Source organism: Salmo trutta, chromosome 23 (assembly GCF_901001165.1).
Source record: "Salmo trutta chromosome 23, fSalTru1.1, whole genome shotgun sequence".
Taxonomy (NCBI): Eukaryota; Metazoa; Chordata; class Actinopteri; order Salmoniformes; family Salmonidae; genus Salmo; species Salmo trutta.
The window spans coordinates 34,613,143-34,633,649 of NC_042979.1; the positions used below are offsets into that span (position 1 = coordinate 34,613,143).

Sequence of the window (20,507 nt, forward strand, 5' to 3'; positions counted from 1 at the left end):
CGCCCCCCACACCAGTTTTGCAAAGAACTGCACTCACTTTTGTAAATCACATTTATTCTCATTAAACTATGTATGTCCAAGACACTTCTACTATTCACATTGTTACACTTGAATAAGCACATTTATTATATGCACTAAAATTGCTTTAACATTTGATTTCATCCACTACTAAAGTTGTCAATAAAGATTGTATTGCAAGTAATACATATTTCCCAAAAATAATTGATTGGTTTCATGGTTGAAGTTCATTCCCTTTTCAAAGATCTATCCAAAAATTGCAAACTGACACCCACTATTCACCAGTTAATTTATTGTTTTAATCCCTATATATTCATACATTACAAGTCATAAGCAATTCCCCTCCCTTTCCTCTATAACAGGCTAGTTTTATATCCTTCATTAGTTGCGCAAATGAAGCCAGATGTACTCACACAAGCTTCTGCCCCCCTCCCCTCCTTAAATCCATACAAGGTTTGAAAAAGTCCTGCAATGCCAGAACACAGACAAGCTGCAACATGCTGTCTAACTATTAAAGGGGGATGAGAAAGGTTTGTAAATAATGGGATTTTTTTTTGTCTTAGGTAATGGAATTATTTGTGTATATTGTGCGGCATTGTACAGATTTGCCAGAATGTATATGAGGAAACTTTGGTCCACTGTGGGTCATGGTGTGGTTTAACCATAGAGGTCATCATCGTTGTCCTCGTTGAAGACTGTACCACCGCTGCCACCAGCAGAGCCCTGGCTGGGCCCGGCCCCTGGCGCAGAGTTAGTGGGGAACCTGAGACGAGGACAGGAGAGGAATTGTTTAGCTCATTACAGTACATATCAGGGAGAGCCAGCTTGGTATTGCCAGTACGGTGTTGAATAATACTGTTACCTCCACTCCCATATGTCCTAGATAATTTATAGTCTATATACACCACCATTGGGAATGTTCATTTACCTTTTCTTTCAAAATAGATCTATTCTATGTACAGCTAACAAGCCATGTGTTTTACATAAGGAATGTCCATTTTGCTTACCGGAAACTGCCGAAGCCTCTACTCTGCTGTAACGTCTGGGCGAACATCTCGTATTTGCGGATGTCGTTGTCGCTGACGGAGCGGCGGGCGAAACGCATGGCCTCCTCAAAGTGGTCCTTACGGATCTCTGGGACAGGGTCGTCCTCCTCCACCTCCTGTGGGGGCAAGAGGGATAGAAAGAGGTGAAGGGGGGGTTAAAGAATTTATCTATAAAATACAATCACGCCTTCTCTTCCTTCGGTATGTGTGTAAATCAGTTTAAGGTTAAATGCATCATCCCTTCTCCCTTGCAAAATAAATACTTCCTGTGTATACATAATGAATAGAAATCAAAGAAGTGTCCCAGTTGATTTACTCAGTCATTTAATATTGAATACAGAAATGTTGTCTTCCTGAAATTAAATCTGCTGGTGATTTGCCCAGATCCTACATTATCCAGGCTTCACACGCGCAAGTTAGCTATAGTCTAGACTGCGTCATTGAACAAATACAGATTCATTAGTGACTAAACTCACCATGGCTGAGGGGTTGGTCTGCCTCTCCCTCTCCCTCCTGATCTCGTTCTCGATGGACTCCCTGATGGCCATCTTACAAGCCCTCTGGCAGATCTCTGTCAGGTCAGCTCCAGAGAAACCATTGGTCATCTTGGCCAAGAAATCCAGGTCCACATCCTTTAATCATACAGGGGTAGAGGGAGTATTAAAACAACTTCCAGACAAAGATCAAACAGTAAATGGGATTATAAAATACATTTGTTTCACACACACAGCAATTTCCATATCAACAACTTTTCCCATAAAAACCCATTTTCTACCCATTACATGTAGCCCAGCCTGGAATGAAGACATTTAATGAGCCCCAACCCCCTCAAATCAGAACATGCTGACCGAGGTGGGAAAAACAGTTCTGTCAGCGCATGGCCAGATACACATATAAATAGATAGCTTGCCTTGGCGATGGGTGACTTCCTGAGGTTGGCTCCGAGGATGTTGATGCGGGACTTCTCATCTGGCAGGGGGATGTAGATGAGCTGGTCCAGTCTGCCGGGCCTCAGGATGGCCGGGTCGATGATATCAGGCCTAGTACGGCACACAGTTTAGTCATTTAGCTTAACCTACATTTCTATCTCATTTTACAGTACCTTATTGTCCACCTAAGAACAAAGTGCAATCAACTGAGGTCTGGAAGACAACCACATATCATCATTGCAAGTAAAACCATAAAATATTGCATAGAGCAGCAAGCCTAGTGCTAGAAATGTTTTTTAAACTCATTAACAGTGAAGCAGAGTAAGGGACGAAGATGGCCAACCTGTTGGTGGCGCCGATGATGAAGACGTTCTTCTTGCTGGACATGCCGTCCATCTCCGTCAGGATCTGGTTGATGACGCGGTCGGCTGCTCCGCCACCATCACCCGCGTTGCCGCCACGCGCCTTGGCGATGGAGTCCAGCTCGTCAAAGAAGAGCACGCAGGGGGCGGCCTGGCGAGCCTGGAAGATCGAGGGTTTAGGAGGGTACGATATAGGTTCATTGGGGCACACAACAGAAAAGGAGAATAAGCGTTTCACATTTATTAACCATCTTTTGTGCATGTGTAACACACAAATTAGATGTCATACAATTGATTTAAAAAAAATACAACTACAACATAAAATACAAGTAAATATGAGGTTAGAGGGATCTTGATAAATCGGTTTAGCCTTACCTTGTCGAAGATCTCTCGGACATTGGCCTCGGACTCACCAAACCACATGGTGAGCAACTCGGGCCCTTTGATGGAGATGAAGTTGGCCTGGCACTCGTTGGCGATGGCCTTGGCCAGCAGGGTCTTACCGCAACCTGGGGGTCCGTAGAACAGCACGCCCTTGGACGGGGTCATGCCAAACTTCAAGAACTTGTCTGGGTGCTCCACTGGGTACTGAAAAGAAGAAAAGATGATCGTGAAGGTTAGACAAAGCATTAATTAAGCTTTTCACATGTGAGTTCCAAATATATGTAACGGTCGCCCCAGCAGGAGTTGTTTTATGCACGTGATGTCAGAATGCACTCACTGTTGCAAAATGTGATTTTTAAGGCAACAGGACAGTTAACACGCGCTGCCTGCTAATTATCTATAGGCTATTTTTCCACTTCACAATTTAAAATTATTTTCTAACAAGTAGTATTTTTTTAAACAACTGTTTGAATTGAGGTCTGTTCCGCCTCATTAATTCACATAGAAGTAACCCATTTCAGTGTTGAGGACAATTTATGTCTGAGGCTTTACTGACCAAGACAAACTTCTCTCTTCGAGGAGAGACCAAGCACTTCACCAATGTTTCCGCAGATCAAGTATGCAGACATTTGTGCAGTCCTGCACAAATTGGAAAATTCTGTTTGGTGCTTGCATTGTCTTGCTTGTTGTTTTACTTACAAATAATAACTTTGGACATATGTGCGTTCCAATCAAAGTTAGTGCCTTATTTCCTGTATATTGTGTTGTCGTTTCTACTGTAGCATACAGTAGGTATGTATGGAGCATAATGTATTTACAGTTTTATTCACATGTTTTCAAGTACTGGTGACAAATAATGCATTCTGATTATTGCATAGATTGTAATGGACACCTATGATGTGTGTAAAATACTTTTTTGAATGTTCTACTGATTATAATGAGCTAATGTTAAGCTATTTACCAGCTATGTGTGGCGCCATGTTTGTTGACATCATACAATGCATTCTGGGTGTCACGTAAACGTCTCAGACAAAAGATGAGGTGAAGGGTAAACTTCCGGAAGTGAATGAAGGGAAGTGAATTATCGTAGACGACACACCCTCTTCAACATGCATACTTGCAAACAGACCAAACTCCTCATCTTTGGTTGACGCGAAAAAACAAACATGGTGGCGCGCGCAAACTACCCATGGTCTATTACTTACGATTTCTAGAAAGTGATTCACTCAATTATTTAGATCAATCGTGAGCTCACCCGTGATGTGATGAATAGAATGGCTATTAGCTAATTCATATTGTGGTTTGACAGCCGAGAGTTATCTAAATACGCCAATCTTTCCTCAGTTAGCGCTAGGATTAATGTAGGCTACATTTTCTAGTTTAGATGATTGTGTATGCCATCGCTACTTCTGTAAATGTCTGAAAATTACAATAAACTGGTCACGTTCAGGACATAACTTTTTAAGGACTGTTTGTGCCAAATGTTTCTGAGGAATAAAAAGTATCTCAAATGCTGACTGTTGTGTCAATCAAAACTGGAGGTTCTAAATAAGCGTTCTAATCACACCGGTTTGAACGTACGCTGCAGGGGACCATTGTAGATAACACCTGTAAAGGGATTCATCATTCAGACACCTCTCTTTCAATGAATGATACAAATGACATTAGTTTTCATGGTATATAAATCTGCATCTCATCAGTAACATACCCCACGACTAGAACATGGCCTACCTGTACAAGCTCCTGGAGTTCCCTCTTGACGTCCTCCAGACCACCGATGTCCTCCCAGCTGATGTTGGGCACCTCCACCACAGTCTCTCTCAGGGCAGATGGGTTGCTCTGGCTCAGAGCCCACTGAAACACAACCCACATACAACTGGTTAGTCCAGCTGGCTTAACGGTTCTCTGCTACGACTGGTTCTAATGCTCAATAGTTACGGCTGTCCTCAGACCATTAGCAAAAAGACAAATACTGGATGCTGCAGATTTGCATAGTGATGAAAAACCGAAGGGTGAATAAAGTTCTCAGTGCAGTAGAAGCACTGAGAAGCTACTTTGAGTGCTGTGTGTGTGTTGGAGAAAATAATCCAGTTCATTACTCTGAAGTCGTCCATGGTGACGGCAAGGGAGTTCATGACCTCTGCGTCGATGGTCTCGTCCTCAAGGTCGATGAGATCCATCTTCTTCCTGATGGCCTGCAGGGCGGCTTCAGAGCACAGAGCAGCCAGGTCAGCACCCACGTGGCCGTGAGTCTGATTGGCAACCTGGAGGACACAGACAGACATGGTCACACATACAGTATCAACATGGCAGGGACTTCACTTAAACCCACTCACAACTTTTCATTCTACCTTACATACACAATGTTTCATTGACAACTGCACTCTGTAAATTACAGTAGTGTTATACACACAGACCTGCTCGAGGTCGACGTCGTCGGACAGTTTCATGTTCTTGGTATGGATCTGGAGGATCTCCAGTCTGCCTGTTGCGTCAGGAATGCCAATGTCCACCTCCCTGTCAAAACGCCCTGAGGAGAAACATCACACAGTTAAGGTCAGCCTCACTAACCAGCATATAAATAGATTCATTTCCATTTTATTTCTATGTTACCACCAACCCTGCTGATTCACAAGCAGTAATGACAAAATAATTTTTAAAAAGGATGAAGATATTAGTCAAAAACAAAAGACCTCTGGCAAAACTAAGAACTTGATTTAAGAAGTGAAACTGTTACATTCTAGGTCTACAAGTGCACTGAGGGATCTTACCAAATCGCCTGAGGGCGGCGTCAATGCTGTTGGGTCTGTTGGTGGCTGCCATGACAATGACGTGAGCACGCTGCTTAAGGCCGTCCATGAGCGTGAGGAGCTGGGACACAATGCGCCTCTCCACCTCACCGTGTGTCTACACAGGACAAAATAGGGTTAATTACTTTTTTCTGTTGACCCCAAGGAGGTCAAGTTTATGGTAGAGGGTATAAGAGTTTCATCTTATAGTGAATTTAGTGTAGTGTCATTCAACCCTGGTCCTAGAGACCCAAGTTTTAAGTTGTATTAGTAGTATGTACAGGACACACATGATGTACACCATCCAACAAAATGCTTACTTGCAGGTAGGGCTGGGAATTGATAGGGACCTTATGATACAATATCACGATACTTATGTGCCGATACGATATGTACTGCGATTCCCACGATTTCTATATGTATTACAATTCGATGTTACAAACAACCAGTGCATTCAGAAAGTATTCAGACCCCTTTTACATTACAGCCTTATTCTAAAATAGATTAAACAGTTTTCCCCCTCAATCGAGACACAATACCTCATAATGACAAAGCAAAAACAGGTTAATTTTAATATACTAAAAAATGAAGTAAACTGATCACATTTACATAAGTATTCAGACCATTTACTCAGTACTTTGTTGAAGTACCTTTGGCAGCAATTACAACCTAAAGTCTTCTTAGGTATGACGCTACAAGCTTGGCACACCTGTATTTGGGGGAGTTTCTCCCATTCTTCTCTGCAGATCCTCTCAAGCTCTGTCAGGTTGGCTGGGGAGCTTCGCTGCACAGCTATTTTCAGGTCTCTTCAGAGATGTTTAAGTCCGGGCTCTGGCTGGGCCACTCAAGGACATTTAGACTCCTGCGTTGTCTTGGCTGTGTGCTTAGGGTCATTGTCCTGTTGGAAGGTGAATCTTTTGTCCCAGTCTGAGGACCTGAGCACCCTGGAGCAGGTTTTCATCAAGGATCTCTCTGTACTTTGCTCCGTTCATCTTTGCCATGATCTTGACTAGTCTCCCAATCCCTGCCGCTGAAAAACATCCTCACAACGTGATGCTGCCACCACCACGCTTCACCGTAGGGATGGTGCCAGGTTTCCTCTAGACGTGACGTTTGGCATTCAGGCCAAAGAGTTCAATCTTGGTTTCATCAGACGAGAGAATCTTGTTTCTCATGGTCAGAGTCCTTTTAGGTGCTTTTTGGCAAACTCAAAGCGGGCTCTCATGTGCCTTTTACTGAGGAGTGTCTTTCCATCTGGCCACTCTACCATAAAGGCCTGCTTGGTGGAGTGCAGCAGAGATGGTTGTCTTTCTGGAAGGTTCTCCCATCCCCACAGAGGAACTCTGGAGCTCTGTCAGTGTGACCGAGTTCCTGACCAAGGCCCTTCTGCCCTGATTGCTAAGTTTCGCCTGGCGGCCAGCTCTTGGTAGTCTTGGTGGTTCCAAACTTCTTCCATGTAAGAATGATGGAGGCCACTGTGTTCTTGGGGACCTTCAATGCTGTAGACATTTTTTGCTACCCTTCCCCAGATCTGTGCCTCGACACAATCCTGTCTCGGAGCACTACGGACAACTCTTTCTACCTCATGGCTTGGTTTTTGCTCTGACATTCACTGTCAACTGTGGGACCTTATTTAGACAGCCGTTCCAAATCATGTCCAATCAATTGAATTTACCACAGGTGGATTCCAATCCATTTGTAGAAACATCAAGGATGACCAATGGAAACAGGATGCACCGGAGTTCAATTTTGAGTCTCGTAGCAAAGAGTCTCAATATTAGAATGTGTTGTCACTTAAGCATCCTACGTTTAATATTTTTTGTGGTCCATCAGTTATTTTTCCTATTTCCTTTTCCGCTTTTTTCCCACGTAAATGTTATATCCTGAAATCTTAGAATATTCGGAGAATATTTTTAACAAGGAGGCATTGAGTTTAATATTATACAGGTCTATCAGAAGATTGTCGTCAAATAAGTTTAGTTTATACTCATGTTTACTAATACCTGTTACGTTTAGGTCCTGTTTAATTATTTTTGCAAGCAGTTCCATTGCCAGTCCAAAACAGGAGGGTGGAGACTACTGTCTCGTACCCCTTTCTAAAACAATTTCATCAGATAATGTATCATTTGTATATATTTTTTGCGAAATGTATTATCAGCTGGAAAGTTGAATGCTTCAAAAAGTTAATAGAAAAGGCCATTCAAGACGGTCAAGCCTTTTCGGCATCAATAGTCATTATTGATGAATCAACATCTTGTTTCTTAGCACATTGTATTATACTAAAACATGATTTTGTATTTGTTTAAGTGTCTATTTTTAACAAACCCTGTTTGATTGTGTGTCAAGTCTGGTAATACTTCTGCCATACCGTTGTTTAAGAATTTTGTTATTTTACAGACAAGATTTTCCTGGTTTTAATATAACTGAAATAACAGTTTGATACATGGAACTCAGCACTGAATTTAGTGATGCGTGTTGTCATTTGAATAAATCGGGGTGCTACTTTCTCCCAGAATATCAAATAAAATGTTATGGGAAAGCCATCCATCCCTGGTACTTTTCTCCGTGAATGTTTTAATTGTCTAATATATTTATTGTTGGGTGATTTCCATTTTTAGTATTTTTTTCTGCTGATGGTTGCGTGAAGGTTGTTGAGTCTAAGGCGGCTAGGATCAGTCCAACGGTTATTTTAATAAAGCTTTTAAAATTATTAATAGCATTGTTTCTGATTTAAAGCGGTTGTATCCTTATCCTTTTGAAACTAACTGGTTTGGCGTATTCATTTTGCGAGCGCTGCGAGGTGTTTACCAGGTTTGTTTGCCATTAAATAGTATGCTACGGTCAAAAACCTGTAGTTTTTGGCTCTCTTCAAGGAGTCAATTCCTGCTTAAAATTCAGAAATTGTATTTCCTTCTTTAACTTGTAAATATATTTTTTTTTTAAATGGGCTTCTTCAAAGATTTATTTCTTTAATTTACTTTTCTAACTCTAGATTTTACTTTTCTTTGTCCACATTTGTAAAGGTTTTCATTTTTTGTTTACATATTTAATAAAATGTAGGGTCTTGAAGATGCGCTGTTCATTCTCCATATTCTGTCACTAAGTGTATTTTCTGTTGGTGTAAAAGCATGATACAGGAGAATGATCCCATATCACTATATTATCGATTTTAGCTCCCAGTATAATGTTGAGTGCATTTCTGGAAAAAGCTATTCTTGTTTTTGTTGTCTTTTGTAGTTGGCAATAATAATCTCCAGGTGTCCTGTAGAGATTGTTTTTCAGCCTCTTTGGAGGTTCCTTGAATCCCTTTATTTTTTTTAATTGCCATGTCTGTCTAACTAGCTGAATGCATGATTTAGGTTACCTGCTAAAATAGTTCCTGTGAGTTTGATTATTACAGAACAAGAAAATGAAACGCAACATGCAATAATTTCAAAGATTTTACTGAGTTACAATTCATGTAAAGGAAATCAGTCAATTGAAATTCATTAGGCCCTAATCTATGGATTTCACATGACTGGGAATATAGATATGCATCTGTTGGTCACAGATACCACAAAAAACAGGTAGGGGCGTGGATCAGAAAACCAGTCAGTATCTGGTGTGACCACCATTTGCTTCATGCAACGTGACACCTCCTTCGCATAGAGTTGATCAGGCTTTTGATTGTGACCTGTGGAATGTTGTCCCACTCCTCTTCAATGGCTGTGCGAAGTTGCTGGATATTGGCGGGAACTGGAACACGCTGTCATGCACATCAATCCAGAGCATCCCAAACATGCTTAACGGGTGCCATGTCTGGTGAGTATGCAGGCCATGGAAGAACTGGGACAATTTCAGCTTCCAGGAATTGTGTACAGATCCTTGCGACATGGGGCTGTGCATTATCATGCTGAAGCGGATGAACGGCACAACAGTGGGCCTCAGGATCTCATTGTATCTCTGGGCATTCAAATTACCATCGATAAAAGACAATTGTGTTTGTTGCTTGTAGCTTATGCCTGCCCATACCATAACACCACCGCGGTGCACTCTTCACAACGTTGACATCAGCAAACCGCTTGCCCACACGACGCCATACTGCGGTTGTGAAGCCGGTTGGACATACTGCCAAATTTTCTAAAATGATGTTTGGAGACCGCTTATGGTAAAGAAATGAACATTCAATTCTCTGGCAACCGCTCTGGAGGTCATACCTGCAGTCAGCATGCCAATTGCATGCTCCCTCAAAACTTGAGATATCTGTGGCATTGTGTTGTGTGAGAGAACTTCACATTTTAGTGGGATTTTATTGTCCCCAGTACAAGGTGTACCTGTGTAATGATCATGGTTTATCTTGGCAAAGAAGAAATGCTCACTAACAGGGATGTAAACAAATTTGTGGACCAAATTTGAGAAGCTTTTTGTGCGTATGGAACATGAGACCAACACTTTACATGTTGCGTTGATGTTTTTGTTCAGTGTACATTGGAGAAAGACTGCCACTTAAATACTGTGGTCAGTTCGTAATAACCTTTGTGAATTAAATTAAAGTATAGTGGCTGGTGGGGCTCTACCTGGGGAAAGTGGGTCCACCGAGAGACCGAAGTGAGATGAGTGGAGGCAACACATACTTCAGGGAAGTATGTCTGATGCCCTCCCAGCTCCCCCGTCCCAATCCCTCAGAGCCCATCTCCACTCTCATCAATAACCACCATTGGTTGGCAAACAAGGAATAATCACTTGACCTTCTCTACTAATTTGGCCAGGACACTTATTATTTTACAGCAAGTCACAAAAATAAATACAATTACATTCCACTATAGATAAATTCATCCTCCCCCATTTTTCCAAGCCAATCTTGTCCCTCTCCACCCTCCCTTCTTCTGACATTTACACCCATACATGGACTTACTCATCCATTCTCCTTCATTCATATACAACATATACCCTTATGCATCCATACCCATTCTCCCCCCCCCCTCCTCCTACACATATCCACCCTCCTTCACACTCCCATTTATATGCACAGGCAAACATCCACCCACAGAATAATTGACATACATGCTATATTTCCTTTTTTGTATTTTATTTTCAGTGTCCATGTAACCCATTGGCATCAGCTACTTCTATCGTTACTTCCTAGAGAAGAACAGTTACTTGGGGAAAGTATAATATGGTATTGGGGGAGGGGGAAAGAATATTGTATGTGACGCCCAAGACCAGGTTATTGTATGTAGCCTAGTGTCTATCACTTTTTCCCCAATCCTTCCTCTCCTCGGGGCAGGTGGCTCTCCTTCAACAGGAAAGGTTTCTTGTAGCTTGTTTAGGGCTTCATCAGTGCTTGTGAATTCCATCCTTTGCGTTCTCTTCCATACCCACAGCACTGCCGGGAAGCTGAGTTGAGATTTGATTCCTATTTCTTCCAGTGATTGATGGGAATGTAATCCTTGCAGGTTTTTTCTCAGCCTAGCAGACAGGTCCTGGATGAATGGAATGGACTGGCCGTGGATTTTGATCTCCTTTCCCCCCTGTGCAGTCAGCATGTTGACTTTGGTCTGATAGTTCCACAGCTTGACGATTACCATGCGAGGGTATTTAGCTTTCTTCTGTTTCACGCCATCCTATCGTTACAGATCCTCTGGTGATATATTCACGTCAAGTTCCTTTTATCAATTCGACCACGTAGCTGGAAACATCTCCCTTTTCCTCATCTTCCGGCAGGACAATATTCTCCTATTGTTTCGTCTCATTCTGATTTCTTGCTGATCCAATTAAATCTAAAGTTTGCAACTTTGTTTCCAGAAGGCTAATTTTGTGGTCTTGTTCATTCACGCACACGCCTTGTATGTGCATGTATGAAACGATAGACTACTTTCCTTTTGAGCAAATCTACTTTTTTTTAACAGCTTGTAGCAGTTTGTTTGTTTTGATGGGCATTGAGAGCATTTTAGCTATGTTTTCCTGGATATCCTTTAGCTGTTCATTATCATCGTTTGCATTTCCAAGTTGCTCCTTGTCTTTTCCTCTGGGGGAAGCCATGGCTTGTTTAATTAGTGTCGTCGCGTTCACTTAACCAACTGATTGTGTCGCTGTTGTACATACCTGACCTCTCACGCTCTCCCAGTTGCTTGGGGATATATTGATCTATCGATTTTTAGAGGCTTGATTTAAAAACTTTGTTGTCTGGCTTCTACATATAACCAGTTTTATCGGTACAAAACGGAGCTACTCACACCCCATGCATCCTATCGGTACAGGAATGCGCCTCTCCACTACTACTTGCAGGTTCCTTCTCGACAATGCAACATTAAGAAATAATAAAAGATAAGAATACGAACACAGTAAATGGCTCAGGAGAATAAACATTTTAGCATAAGTATCACGAACGTTCAACTGGGCGTGCAGGCTTTTGTTCTAGCCCTGTGCTACCACACCTGATTCAACTAACAAAAGTGTTTGAGCTGGGCTTGAAAAAAAGCCTGCACACCCTGTGGGCCTCCAGGGTTGTGTTCAGTAGGACACATTGTAGCAAAACTTGTTCAGGTAGTACCTTCCCATTTCACTCAGTTTCAAAACTTTCTCCCTAACGAACATGACTTGGGACAGGATTGAAGAACATTGGTCTATTGGATGAAAAGGAAACTGTATCAGAAGATGTGAACCCACCTTTTCTCTTTTTGGTGCAATGGCGTCCAGTTCATCAATGAAGATGATGGCAGGAGCATTCTTCTCAGCCTCCTCGAAGGCCTTCCTCAGGTTACTCTCAGACTCTCCGGCCAGTTTACTCATGATCTCAGGCCCTGAAACATTTAGCAGGCACAAGTTCAACTATTAGGAATTCTGACCATCAATGAACAACAGATTTAGGGTCAATCAATTTACAATTCAGTCAGTTGCATTGAAATCCCAACTAAAAACATTTAAGTATTTTTTATGGAATTTCAATCCACTTCATGCATTGACTGAATTGAAATGGAATTTAACGAAATGCTGATGAAAAATAACAAAAGCTTTTGTCCTTCAGTCTCTCACCATTGATAAGGAAAAAGAAGGCTCCAGTCTCATTCGCCACAGCACGGGCGATCAGAGTCTTTCCTGTTCCAGGGGGTCCGTACAGCAGGATTCCCCTTGGAGGCTGAATGAAAATTAGAAGTGATAATTTTTTTTTTTTTTACATAAATGTAATTCAACAGCAATTCATTCACCTGCATAAACAAACCAAATCAAAATGTATGGTTAAAACAAGAAACCAGTTTTAGGCATTTATCTAATAATTTGTACACAAGGTTTGATGTGAAGGATGAGAGGTGTATTTAGCCCACCTTGACACCGATGGCCTTGAACAGTGCTGGGTGTCTCAGGGGCAGCTCCACCATCTCCTTAATCTGGGCCAGCTGCTTCCTCACACCACCAATGTCATCATAGCCAACCTCATTCAGAGACTCCTCTTCATCCTGAACACAGAAAGAGATGTGGTTAGTAAAGCATAAGAAACTAGGGCAAAAGGCTACAGATAGCATACAAATGTAAGAAATTGTTTTCTACGATCAGAAAAATCAGTAATTCCTGAATAATCAAGAAAATCCCATCTCTGAAAACTCCAGCTTTGATGTTAACCTGCTCTCATGCACAAGATCCAACTGAAGATGTAGAAATAGAGCAGACTTGCTGCTCTATAGAAAACTGCAGCAGTGCTGGTACTGAATATAGCCGTACCTCTCGTTTGATGGGCTCCCCCTCACAGTGGATGACTGTGTCTGGGGCCACGATGCAGTAGGGGTTGGGGTCCGTCTCCACTACCTTGAACTCCACAGCTCGCATGCCTCCCCTCACCAGGAAGATGTCCCCTACAAACAGAGATTAAGCATTGATCCACATGCCTAATCCTCTGGCCTTGGCGTTTTTCATAATCACATTGTGAGACACACTGGCTGTGCCAGCAAACAAGGGTTGTTCAGTACACACAAATCGGAAGAAAACTCAATCGAAGTGAAACAGGGAGGGACCATCTGTACTTATCAAATAAAAAAAAATACTTGTTTTACATTAAGAAATCATGCCTTAATGAACATGACCCTGAACATATTCTGGAGTACAGGGTCATGTTCAAGTGGAGAAAGTACCTCCTCAGTTTCAAAACGTTTTATCCCATATGGTGCCTTACATAACACACCCCAGGTTGTCCTTTGGATCACAGTTTCCCAAACTCGGTCCTGGGCCCATCCTGGTTGTATGTTTTGGTTTTTGCCCTAGCACTACATAGCTGATTAAAATAACCAACTGATCATCAAGCTTTGATTATTTAAATGTTTATTTATTTTTTATTTTATTTCACCTTTATTTAACCAGGTAGGCAAGTTGAGAACAAGTTCTCATTTACAATTGCGACCTGGCCAAGATAAAGCAAAGCAGTTCGACAACATACAAAAACAGAGTTACACATGGAGTAAAACAACATACAATCAATGATGCAGTAGAAAAAAATAAGACTATATACAATGTGAGCAAATGATGTGAGATAATGGAGGTAAAGGCAAAAAAATGCCATGGTGGCAAAGTAAATAAAGTATGGCAAGAAAAACACTGGAATGGTAGATTTGTAGTTTGAAGAAAGTTAAAAGTTAAAATATAAATAATATGGTGCAAAGGAGCAAAATAAATAAAATAAATAAATACAGTAGGGGAAAAGGTAGTAGTTTGGGCTCAATTAAAGATGGGCTATGTACAGGTGCAGAGATCTGTGAGCTGCTCTGACAGCTGGTGCTTAAAGCTAGTGAGGGAGATAAGTGTTTCCAGTTTTAGAGATTTTTGTAGTTCGTTCCAGTCATTGGCAGCTGAGAACTGGAAGGAGAGACGACCAAAGGAGGAGTTGGCTTTAGGGGTGACCAGAGAGATATACCTGCTGGAGCTGTGTGGTGCTAGGACAAAAAACAAAACATGGGGAGGGGGGGGGCACAGGACCGAGTTTGGATCACTGTTACCTTTCCTGATGGGCCTATAGGCCTCCAGGAAGTAGGGCTTGAGGTAGACCTCAAACAGGTTCCCTGTGATCCCCTCCACAGTGTCATCAATAGGCAGAACGTGGATCCGCTTCCCGTACTTCACGTCTGGGCATGGCTGAATACTGTGGGACCACCAAAAGAATGAATTATGTCAGGGCTTTACTGTACATTGGTGGAGGAGCAGAGGTCTGGTTTTACACATGATGCTGCATTGATGCCAAAGTTCTCCAGTTCCATCTCACCTGATAACATCTCCCAGGCGGACTCTTAGGTTGTTGCGGACCACTCTGTTCATGCGGACCTTCTCGTCGGAGCAGGTGTCATCAGAGAGCACGATGCAGACCGTCTCCCGTCTCTTCTTTCCTTTCATCAGCACTGTGTCTCCCCTGAACAACTGCAACTCGTCCATCTTGGCCTAGGGCGGGACAGAGGAATCAGTCAGACACTAAATCCTACTGATTTAACATAGAACCTCCTACAGTGAAGATGTAACAGTCTAACACAGCCCGCACAACTGGAACGAGTGAGTTACTGGTGAAATAAATATGTATCACTCAGTGCAGACTGGGGGTTCACTAAAATGTCCCAGCCCCATTCATTCGCCTCACCTGAGACAGCGAGACCACACTGTTGTCCTCATTGAGAGATTCATCCACAACCAACCGGTTCGGCCTGGTCTTTTGCTTTAAAATCGCTGTGGATAGATCATCATTTTTCGATCTGTGGGAAAATCAAAGAGATACTAAATATATCAGCTGGCAAGATGTAACATACTTGATCATTAAACCTGGGAGTACATACTGACAAGCTAGTTGCCTGTTGGAAAGTTTTGCAAAGCGATAAAAGGGTTTCCTTTTAATCCTTAGTGTGATGTAATGAGCTTATTATATCAAATCAACTGTAGTCTCTTTGGGTGAAAAGTAAAGTGTGCCTACTGACTAGAGATAGAAACTTAGAATAACTATTGGCCAATTGCTTTCAGTTTCTAATTATACAGTAGTGAAACTAACTACTTGAATGGGCAGCCATTCTATTTTGATGGGTTTTGAAATGTAATCTGCCACACTGTTTGCTAGTTAGCAGAGTTAACAGGAAAGTAGAGTATTATTTTTATGAACAATAAAACAAATAGAAAAACAGATACAGACAGGGGTATTAAATGTCGAGATATATTTTCAATTTGTCAAAAAGTATTATGGTACGTATTGCTTTTTTGATTTTAAACTTACTGATCATTTCAAACTAATGTTTCAATTCTATCTTAAACAATGTGAAGACGGGTTTGTTATCCACCCACTTCATTTTATGGATGAAGAATCTTCCATGAAAAATAAACAAATTAACAATGAAAGTTCAAATCGGGGTCCATATCATTTGGATCAAAATAAGTCTTTCAAATTTACATTAATAGTAGTTTATTTTAAAAGAAAATCTAACTCACTACAATCTTCTGAAATAAGAACAGTCCCAAAATAAATGGTCAAGAGTCTTTGGGACAACTACAAAATGCACATTTGTTATAAATATCCATTTTTAATCTGTGTACAATAAAAGGTCTTAAAGGGGTAGATTCTATGAATGAGTTTGTATGATACTTCTTTCACCTTATTAGATATTCAATATTTGCCAGACAACAAGACTTTGTTCCAGTTCCCTTGTCCTAGAACTACATTCCAGTATATTCCAGCAGAGGGAATAGTAACATCTTGACAGAGATTTCATTACACAGTGCATTCGGAAAGTATTCAGACCCTTTGACATTTTGTTATCTTAAAAAAAAATGTTCCCTCATCAACACACAATACCCCATAATGACAAAGCAAAAACAGGTTTGGACATTTTTGGAAATGTATTAAAAATAAAACATACCTTATTTAAATAAGTATTCAAACCCTTTGCTATGAGACTCGAAATTGAACTCGGGTACATCCTGTTTCCATTGATCATCCTTGAGATGTTTCTACAACTTGATTGGAGTCCACCTGTAGTCAATTCAATTGACTGGACATGATTTGGAAAGGCACCCACCTGTCTAAATAAAAGGTCCCACAGTTGACAATGCAGGTCAGAGCAAAAACCAAGCCGTGAGGTTGAAGGAATTGTCCGTAGCGCTCAAAGACAGGATTGTGTCGAGGCACAGATCTGGGGAAGGGTACCAAACTATTTCTGCAGCATTGAAGGTCACCAAGAACACAGTGGCCTCCATCATTCTTAAATGGAAGAAGTTTGGAACCACCAAGACTCTTCCTAGAGCTGGCCGCCAGGCCAAACTGAGCAATCGGGTGAGAAGGGCCTTGGTCAGGGAGGAGACCAAGAAACCAATGGTCACTGACAGAGCTCCAGAATTCCTCTGTGGAGATGGGAGAAGCTTCCAGAAGGACAACCATCTCTGCAGCATTCCACCAATCAGGCCTTTATGGTAGAGTGGCCAGATGGAAGACACTCCTCAGTAAAAGGCACATGACAGCCTGCTTGAAGTTTGCCAAAAGGCACCTAAAGGACTCTCAGAAACAAGATTCTCTGGTCTGATGAAACCAATATGTAACTATTTGGCCTGAATGCTAAGCGTCACATCTGGAGGAAACCGGGCACCATCCCTACAGTGAAGAATGGTTGTGGCAGCATCATCCTGTGGGGATGTTTTTCAGCAGCAGGGACTGGGAGACTAGGCAGGATTGAGGGAAAGATGAACAGAGCAAAGTACAGAGAGATCCTTGATGAATACTTGCACCAGAGCGCTCAGGACCTCAGACTGGGGAGAAGGTTCACCTTCCAACAGGACAACGACCCTAAGCACACAGCCTAGACAACGCAGGAGTGGCTTCGGAACAAGTCTCTGAATGTCCTTGAGTGGCCCAGCCAGAGCCCGGACTTGAACCCGATCTAACATCTCTGGAGAGACCTGAAAATAGCTGTGCAGCGATGCTCCCCATCCAACCGGATAGAGCTTGAGAGGATCTGCACAGAAGAATGGGAGAAACTCCCCAAATACAGGTGTGCCAATCTTGTAGCGTCATACACAACAAGACTCGAGGCAGTAATCGCTGCCAATGGTGCTTCAACAAAGTACTGAGTAAAGTGTCTGAATACTTATGTAAATGTTTTTTTATTTTCAATACATTTACAAACATTTCTAAAAACCTGTTTTTGCTTTGTCATTATGGGGTATTGTGTGTAGATTGAGGGAGAAAACAATTCAATCCGTTTTAGAATAAGGCTGTAATGTAACAATGTGGAAAAAGTGAAGGTGGCTGAATACTTTCCGAATGCAGTGTGTGTGTGTTGAAAATGTAAATTCCTTCTAGCTGAATTGAGGCTACAAAATCCTCAGCAGTTGCACTTGGAGTATTTAGCACCTTTAACTATTTGAAACTCCTCAGGAGTGAATGTAACATTGTGTGTTCTCATGAATTCTGGAATTCTGGTTGTCCATCATTATTTGATAACTGTTTAACCCAGATAATACTGTTGTCAAACTAGTTCTGGAAAAACAAAGACTTGTTCTGTATTATCAAAGCTTGTATATCTACAATGTAGGGAAAAGTTGTTTGTACATAAGGTTCCAAGTTAGAAGTACTTGTTTATGAAAGTTAGCAAGCTTAATAGGGATCTTAGCCACATCAAAGCTGCATTTGAGTAAGAACTCTAGACCACCAATCTGTTGGAATATTAAATTAAGGATTATATTCCAAATGCAATCCTTATTTCTTAAATTGTTTTGTATGCATTTGATCTTAAAGATTATATTTGAGGTTTTAAAATCCTGAGCATTCACTTTGGGTACTACATATTACAGCTTTTCTTAAATAATAAGGTTAATTCCTCCATATGAAAGTTAAAGAATTTAGGATCAACCATTTTAGTTGCTGACAGACGAACATCCAAGGCAAGGGAGGAATCTGGACAGACCTTCAGATTTTGACGAAAGTACACATCCAGATAAAGATCACTTAATAACCAGGAGTTAAATATTTTTCCAATTTTCTCTACAATAGGAGAGAAATTTAAGTTGGCCCTTTCTGATCTTTGCTAACTTTAATACCAAGATATGTGATTACATGGATATTACATAGAGTTTAAGTCACATCTTTTCAATGCAAATAATTCACATTTCCTAATATTCAGAGATAAACCAGATACATGTGAGAAGGCATTAATACACTCAATCACTGTCCTGACTTCATTATGATCTTACAAAAAAATAAGTGGTGTCCTCAACCAATTGTTAACATTCTCTTTATCTTGTATCTGAATACCCCTAAAACTATCCTTATTGATATGAAGTGCCATAACTTGTGACCAATACAAATAAGAAAGGAGAAATTGGGCATCCTTATTTAATTCTGCATCTAATATCGAATCTCAGAGGTTCCATGGGATAATTTAAGAGCTGTTGCTATTACTATAATAAAGTGTCACATTAAAAATATTGACCAAAACCCCAAAAAATTGTCTCAAAAATAAGTGTTCAACTGTATCAAAAGCCTTGTAAAATTCTACAAATAAAATAAAGCCATCTTCCATAATGTGCTCATTGTAATCTATCAAGTCCAACACTAGTAGGATATTATTACATATGTCTGCCCTTCATAAAACCAGACTGGGTATCATCAATAATTTGGTCAATACCCTTTTTAAGTCTTTCTGCAAAGATGGATGCAATTAGTTTTCCATCATTGTTCATTAATGTGATTGGTCTCCAATTTTCTATCATCATGGGATCTTTGTTTGGTTTGTGGATTACAGAAAGTAGGCCTCGTCATAGAAATAAGTAGGACCCCTAAATCAATTGCCTCCTTAAAGATATCAAATATAAATTCAACAATACCCTAAAGGAGAGGAGAGTAGTAGTAGCTATTAGGTGCCATATAACTAACTACATAAGATGTATATTTACTCTTCAACGGAAAAAAGGGAGCATCACTGGTGTTTAGCGAAACATTATCATTTTGTACAGTAAACGTTTACATCAAATTCAGCTGTGCATCTGTAGCTAGCTAACAGTGTTGTGCAGGCCCCACATGACACAGCAAGAAAAACTGCGAGAACTAGTGGACAGTCATTAGCACGAGTTTGCTAATTTAGGTAGCTTGTTGACTACCTAATTGTAGCAAATTCACTGTCAAATTAGCAAACGTTAGTTAGATACATACACATCACTTAGCAAATGTTAGCACAACATGAAAAACACATGCATGTCGCTGTCAGTTAGCTAGCTAATGTTAACTACCTAAGCTGCTAGCTAACAGTTAGGTAGATGGCTGGCTTTTATCTTTGACATAGCTAGCTAAAGTTAGCTTGCTAACCGGCACTGGTATAATCTTGCGGCCATATAACTCTGTGGAACAGTATTATTTGTATGTGTTCTCTTTTACTAGTTATATGTCTAGCTACATCCATAGAAAACACATACCGATCTTAGCTAAAAGGTAGTGTTAGTAGCTAGCTAGTTATTTGTACTAGAAACCGAAAGCTAGCTAACTTTAGCCAGCTAACAAAGCGAACGTTATTGGTTACCGGACTCTATCTAGGTAAAGTTAAAACCAACATTAGTTAGCAACGCCAACTTACTCTCCTCCTGAAGCCATGGTGCTCCGCTTGGTATGTCCAACAAATAAAACCTGATTTCTTCCTCTTCTCGTGTGTTTCTCTTCAGTGAGTGCAACACCAACAGCTAACTCTGGGTGCGTTCGTAAATTCACTCTGGAGGGCCAGCGAGCGCTAAGTACGTTCGTAAATTCATCTGTTATTCTGCGTTCTGGCACACACAGACGAGAGTGCTCTGAAATGGGTGTAGATAGCCAGAGTGAATTTACGAACACACCCTCTGATCGGCGCTGCGGTTGACAGGGCAGTGATCCTGTACGTCAATGATCCAATCTGACTAAAACGTCATTTTCTACTTAACATTGGCCTTATTTCAATTTTGTTTTTCCCCCATGACAAAACTTGTCTATGTACTATTACCACAAAATGAAAAAAAGGGGAAACAGTT

General features: G+C 41.1%; 1 protein-coding gene across 1 annotated transcript; it reads right to left on the reverse strand.

Annotated features, from left to right (window-relative positions):
• Nucleotides 1-37: 37 nt before the first annotated feature.
• On the reverse strand, nucleotides 38-20,302 carry LOC115159870 (transitional endoplasmic reticulum ATPase). The gene is made up of 18 exons (XM_029709945.1): nucleotides 20,084-20,302; nucleotides 15,121-15,232; nucleotides 14,755-14,927; nucleotides 14,492-14,634; nucleotides 13,227-13,357; nucleotides 12,833-12,964; nucleotides 12,543-12,645; nucleotides 12,177-12,310; nucleotides 5,511-5,646; nucleotides 5,157-5,269; nucleotides 4,839-5,003; nucleotides 4,471-4,593; nucleotides 2,731-2,943; nucleotides 2,337-2,515; nucleotides 1,975-2,104; nucleotides 1,541-1,696; nucleotides 1,026-1,180; nucleotides 38-781 (listed from the first exon to the last, which is right to left on the reverse strand). The coding sequence occupies exons 1-18, from the start codon at nucleotides 20,098-20,100 to the stop codon at nucleotides 676-678; spliced, it is 2,421 nt and encodes an 806-aa protein (XP_029565805.1). The 5' UTR covers nucleotides 20,101-20,302; the 3' UTR covers nucleotides 38-675.
• Nucleotides 20,303-20,507: the final 205 nt, after the last annotated feature.